This window comes from Anneissia japonica, unplaced genomic scaffold (assembly GCF_011630105.1).
Source record: "Anneissia japonica isolate Jap-2015-1 unplaced genomic scaffold, ASM1163010v1 scaffold6788_len1366326_cov149, whole genome shotgun sequence".
NCBI lineage: Eukaryota > Metazoa > Echinodermata > Crinoidea > Comatulida > Comatulidae > Anneissia > Anneissia japonica.
The window spans coordinates 119,858-125,857 of NW_022692324.1; the positions used below are offsets into that span (position 1 = coordinate 119,858).

The 6,000-nt window shown below is 36.5% G+C and overlaps 1 protein-coding gene across 1 annotated transcript in view; it reads left to right on the forward strand.

The window, feature by feature from the left end:
• Positions 1–5,791, forward strand: part of LOC117100212 (GATOR complex protein WDR59-like) — a 39,387-nt gene extending 33,596 nt beyond the window's left edge. Inside the window, exons 19-25 of the mRNA XM_033239805.1 lie at positions 214–295; positions 944–1,056; positions 2,096–2,273; positions 2,523–2,677; positions 4,042–4,184; positions 4,876–4,992; positions 5,480–5,791. Of these exons, the coding sequence (XP_033095696.1) occupies positions 214–295; positions 944–1,056; positions 2,096–2,273; positions 2,523–2,677; positions 4,042–4,184; positions 4,876–4,992; positions 5,480–5,604 (913 nt within the window). The 3' untranslated portion in view covers positions 5,605–5,791. The remainder of the gene's footprint in view (positions 1–213; positions 296–943; positions 1,057–2,095; positions 2,274–2,522; positions 2,678–4,041; positions 4,185–4,875; positions 4,993–5,479) is intronic.
• Positions 5,792–6,000: the final 209 nt, after the last annotated feature.

Here is a 6,000-nt window from a genome sequence, read left to right on the forward strand (position 1 = left end):
AAAATGCCATTGAAAAATTGTTCGACTTAGTTTGGTAATTTGACTTACATATTGGTAATTGATGGAAAACACAAGAATTTGGTATGTAATATAAGTTTGACTTAGAAATTATTCGAGTTATAGGCAAAGTTGACTTAGGCTAGTTTAACTGTATTCTGTAGTAAAGTATACTGTGTGCAGTATCTACATGTATTTTACATATTGCTTCTCTAGACTGATGCCATCCAACATTCCATTGATGTGCAGTAAAAATGCTCAGGCTGCAAGGGAAGTAGGCAGAGAAGACCTAGTACAGGTAAAAATGCTTTAGGGAAGTAGACAGGGAGGGCCTAGTACTGTAGATAAGAATGCTATTGTTATTTATGGAAGTAGGCAGAGAGGACCTACAGTACAGGTAAAATACTGCAAGGAAAGTAGACAGGGAGAGCCTAGTGCTGTAGATAAGAATGCCCAGGCTGCAAGGGATGTAGGCAGAGAGGACCTAGTACAGCTAGGTAAAAATGCTGCAAGGGAAATGGGCAGGGAGGGCCTATTACTGTAGATAAGAATGCCCAGACTGCAAGGGACATACTGTAGACAGAGAGGACATAGTACAGGTAGAAATGCTGTAATGGAAGTAGACAGAGATGGCCTGTACTGTAGATAAGAATGTCCAAGCTGCAAGTGAAGGAGGCAGCGAGGAGCTAATGTAGTACAGGTAGAAATACTGTAAGGGGATGTGAGACAGGGAGGGCCTAGTGCAGATAAGAATGTTTTTTCCACCTGATTAAGACCCAGAGTATTTTTCAAATAATTGTGCTAAATAAGTTATAGTCTATTATAAGACTAAACTTGGTCAGTATAAGTAACTGGAAGTGAAAGCTTGCTTGATACAGTTGATGTCAAACTTCACTATTCTTTATACTCTTTGTATATCATATTTTTTGTCTGTTTTCTTTGAAAGTTGTGGTCATTAGCATCGCTATCAACTGATCCCACATTGATTCCTGATGAAAATGTGGATTGTGGGATTCCTTGGGCAGCTCATCCGTTTGGCCGCAAATTAATTGCCTCTTTGTAAGTATCAATTTTATGTGTGGACTTCCTGGCAAGTTCTTATTCTTGTTTTAAAACATTTTTAAAGTTTGTATAATAGGTGACCAATTGATAATAATTTCCATAGAACATACATTATATACTGTACAGGGGATGTGACATAGAAGCTGTTGGCATGTTGGTTGTGGCTCGAACTCCCAACCTTGATGGTTCAAAACTCCTGCTTTGCAAGTTGCTTGTGTCCTTGGGCAAGGGACATTTACATTTGTCTCTCTCTACTTATGAGTGTAAATGGGTAACTGGTAGGATGTTGTGGCATTGAATTTACTCAGCGCACAACACGGCTAAATAAAAAAATTCCAACCTTCAAAAATATTATTTTAAACTTTACAAAATTCACAAAATTTAATAAATCCTCTTTTACCCTAATATGAAATTTACAATTAAGTTTTTTTCTTTCACTTTACTGAACTGTTGTAATACATTTTATTTCTTATATCTAATAATATTTACTTCATATTTAACTGTACTTTCATCCATAAGTTTACATGATTTGTAATTACTTTTGTAATTTTAAAATGAAATTTAAAGGTAAACTCTTGTTTTTACATTTATTAGTGCAAGTTACATTTATTGATTACAGGCCTATTATGTTTACTTTGTACAATGTATACTTAAGTTCTAAAATGGGAATTTGTTGTTTTACTTTAGTTAAGTTACTTTTATTAATTATATGTTTTGTTAATTTTTTTTTATTTACTGTAACTGAGAAACCAGTACATTGTATCGAAAGTGTATTTCAGAATAGAGAAAGAATAAATAAAAAAGTACTCCCAAGGAGCAGAGAAGGTTCCACTTATTGCTGGTTTGCCATTATATGTTATCCAGTGACCAGGGGTAATAACGCTCAGTGCCTCTGATCATTCAATTTGGAATTGATTGGCAACCCCGGTCCTAAAATTGGTCTTTAATTGCAGGGATACCTGTATATTTTTCCTAAATAAATCAATAATATTCATAATACAATTTATTAACTATATTGATCTGCTTCTTCTATTAGAATTGATTACTACAGTTCAATACATGATGTACAGACACTTGCAATGATTTGCTGTGCATTTGGTACAAGAGCCACACCTCAAAGCCAGGTGGTGCATATCAATGGAGGTCATAGTCGTGACTTCAGGAGGTCAACTTCAAGTGATGATTTCATATTATTGGACAGTAGAAATACAAATGTAAGTGCAAGACCTTTTAATAGCTTCTTCCTTTCCTGCAGTAATTGAACCTGCAACCTCTCGCTGTCAAAGCTCAAAGCATGTGGCATATGGCTAGACCACAGAGATCTGTTGGTGTAGCAGATTTAAACCAGTCAGATTGCCCCATGTCTGATATACTGCTGAGTTGACATCACAGTTGGGCAATATTTTAATCCCTTTTTTTTTTTAAGGGACTTAAAAATATATATACAATTTCTCTACCACTAGGCTGCTGGCAGGTACTTTATTCAAAGTGGCTGCGATCCTATCTTTACTGCTGAATGGCAAAAAGATGTAAGTTGGCCGGAGTCGCCCGATGACTACCGCTTCAATTACAAGTACTTTTTGGAATTGGAAGAGAAAGAACACCAAGATAATTCCAAGTATTTTCAATTTAATTCTTTATTTTTCTAATAATTTTACTCTGTGCAATATTATTACCTCCGCCAAAGTATTCACTGCTGTCTGTCTGTCTGTTAGCAAGAGTACTCAAAACCTATTAATTGGATCATCATAAGATTGTGCATAATAATCAAGGAAAGACACCAATTAATTTTTGAAAGAATAGGTCGAAGGTCAGGGTCACAAAATGTGATTGTTCACTTATTCAGGCAGCACTCAAATAAACAATGTACCTGAATATGACTGGTGATTCCATTATTTTCTTGAGGGTATGCTGCAGCACTCAATAACTAATGTGTCTGAATATGATGGGTAATTCCATTATTTCCTGAAGGGTATGCTGCAGTTTTGCCTATCATACATGGCTTACATATTGGGGCTCTGCCCCTAAAATCTTGGTATATGTCTGGTATTTATAGACTAGAACAGTGTGAATTTATATTGTAAACAGACTATGTGCAGCAGGCCCAGGCGGCTGATGGCTTACAGGTACGATATTGTGGGGAAAATGTAGGTCTGCTGTAGGTCTAATATGTAAACATACAACAGATCTGGCTAACATTTAAAGATTTAAGAATTAATTTTCAATCTTTACTGCAGAAAATAACAGATTTTATATTGATTAGGCCTACATTTTTTTCTTTTAAACCGTCAATAAATCGCAAGATTGTTGGTGACTCTAACTTGATGAACACTGTGCTGTGCGTAACCGGCCATGGCATAGTCGGTTTTGTGCTCTCTCTTTGTGCACTAACAATTTGTTACTAAAATATGCTGCGCATTGTCAATAGTCAAAGACTTTTTATAAGTACTGTGAAAGCATTACGCATTACATGGTGAAGTAGCCTATTCTGAAAGTGCTTGTCTACAGACAAGTGGTCCCTAAAATACTTGTAAAAAGCGCTTGTCCCGGGCGTCGGGCAAGTGGGTTCGCTCATGCCTGTCACCATACCCAGCACTAGGTCCCCGGTTGAATTCGCATTGCTGCCTCTCCTTGTGTTTCAACTGGAGAGCTAAAATAAAAGTTGCAATAGGTCACCATCTTTGGATGAGACGTTTAAGCTGTTGGTCCTATGTGCATTCATGGCCCATGTGCATGTTAGAGAAGGCAGTACACTCTTCGGACAAGAGTAGGGAATTGTCTCTTGGTGTACTGCCCAATCACCACCAGAAGGACCCCACTGGAAATAAGTATTCTTCTAGACTTTTGTGGGCTATCCTTGGGTGTTTACACTGAATAAATCCAATCGAATCCAAGCCACAGCAAAATAAAGTTAGAAATTGCCTTATTCCAACTTGAGACCACTGCATCAGCTTTGAGAATTGCTTGATTCCAATCTTTCAGACTATTAGACCTGAACAAGTGGAGACAGTATGATGAGTTTAAGAGTATCTATGCTGAGATTCTGTATCAATGGAAGATCATGGAGTCCAGAGCCGATGTATTGAACTACCTCACACACCCTCCTGCAGAAACATCAGGACTTGGTAAAAACATATTAAAATTGGCAGACTTAAGGGAGGACCGAGATGGCCTAGTCCCGCTATTTTATAACACTATAGAAAAAATTAGAGAAGAATAGAAAATCAAATTTAAGTTTGAGATTGCCATTTCTGGCCATCTAGATTTGCCATAATCATATTTTTTGCTACCTTAGCTCCACCCATCGTTGGTGGGCCCCTCTATTTGGAATTCCTGGATCCGCCACTGATAAATTTTGACTAGTTGTTTGGTAGTGCATATCAAAGCTTTATAGGCCAAAATGAAATTGAGTGTTGGAAGTTCACTCATCCAAACTCAAAGCTCCTTCTTTTCTTTTTGATGAAGGTTTTGTTTGCTCCTCCTTCCCCCGGGGTTCACATGTCTGCCACGAGTTGCAGGAAACTTCTGGGTTCTTACAAATTCTTGAAAGCAAACAAAAATCTTGCTGACACTTCACATCACTTCGCAAAGTCGTGATATTTCCCTACTCTTATCAGTTGTCTCCCTCACTTCAACTGGCCATGGTTATTACCTCTGGTGGTAATTTTATGTGTTAAGGACGTTCATTTAAACAGATCTTCCAGGTGAGGGCTTCCCTCAACCTAAGACCCCTGCTGGGGTTTTGCTTGTTCCACACCTCTCTTGCTAATGTCAAGTTTTGGTATTTCATACTTTTTTCATGCTTTTTTTTTTCAGAGTTTGTTGACTTCGGTATCACATGCCAGAATTGTAAGAAGAGTGTGTTTAACATTCAGTGTGATGGCTGTAAGAAATTCACCTTTAGTTGTGCAATATGCCATGTGGCTGTTAAAGGTAAAAAATAAAAAAAAGTTACATCTAAGATAATATTAAATATTTTATAGGAGTGATGTTTTTGCCCTACTTGATGTGTTATCGCACTGAATAAGCAGTACGTTCTCATATACTTGAGACAAAAAATTTGCAAGAGATCAGAGTGGGATCAAACTCAAGACTTCTAGATAACTAGGCTGGTGTCATAACCACTAGATGGCTGAGCTTGCTCTTAGTGACTAGTGTTGAATCCGATCGACAGCGGGTACGGCAAAGCTATTTTGATGTGTTTCTCTCAGCAAAACATCACTCCTATGATATTTTCCTTAGACAAACACATCAAAATATTAAATATATTGATAATTATTATATTTATTTTCAAGAATGATGACATTGATAAATATTAAAATTTATTTGAAACAATTGTTTTCACTTATGTTTTCAATTTAAAGTTTTCAGATTATTAGAAGTGAAAAATACTTATAAATATTTAAATTTTTGATATTAGGTTCTTCAAATTTTTGCCTTGTGTGTGGTCACGGTGGCCACACTTCGCACATGGTGGAGTGGTTTAAGGAAGAGGATGTCTGCCCGACAGGATGTGGTTGTCGCTGCTCTTACCAAAACAGCTGAACAGCGAACCCATAGACTACTACTGACTTATTTGATGCAGTCTTAGATGTACCGTATATTGAAGCTGAATGAGTTTCTGTGTTTGTTGTCCATTCAAGTGTCCATACTTCTATAGTGTCACATCAAACTCAAGAGTGCAAATGTTTTTAATATTTATCTACCAAGTTCATACTAATAAAAAAAAAAATTTTTTAAAAAGCATCTTTTCATAGTAACGGTTAATGAATGGTTAATGTGACCCACTCCAGCAAAAACAAAACGCTTGTCTCAAAAATTAAAAATAATATTTGATCTTTGTAATTGGGATATCAAAGGCTCATAATTGGTATTTTAATTGTTAACAAAACAAAGATGCAATAATTTACTATAAAATTTTGGGAAGAAGCTGTCATTTAA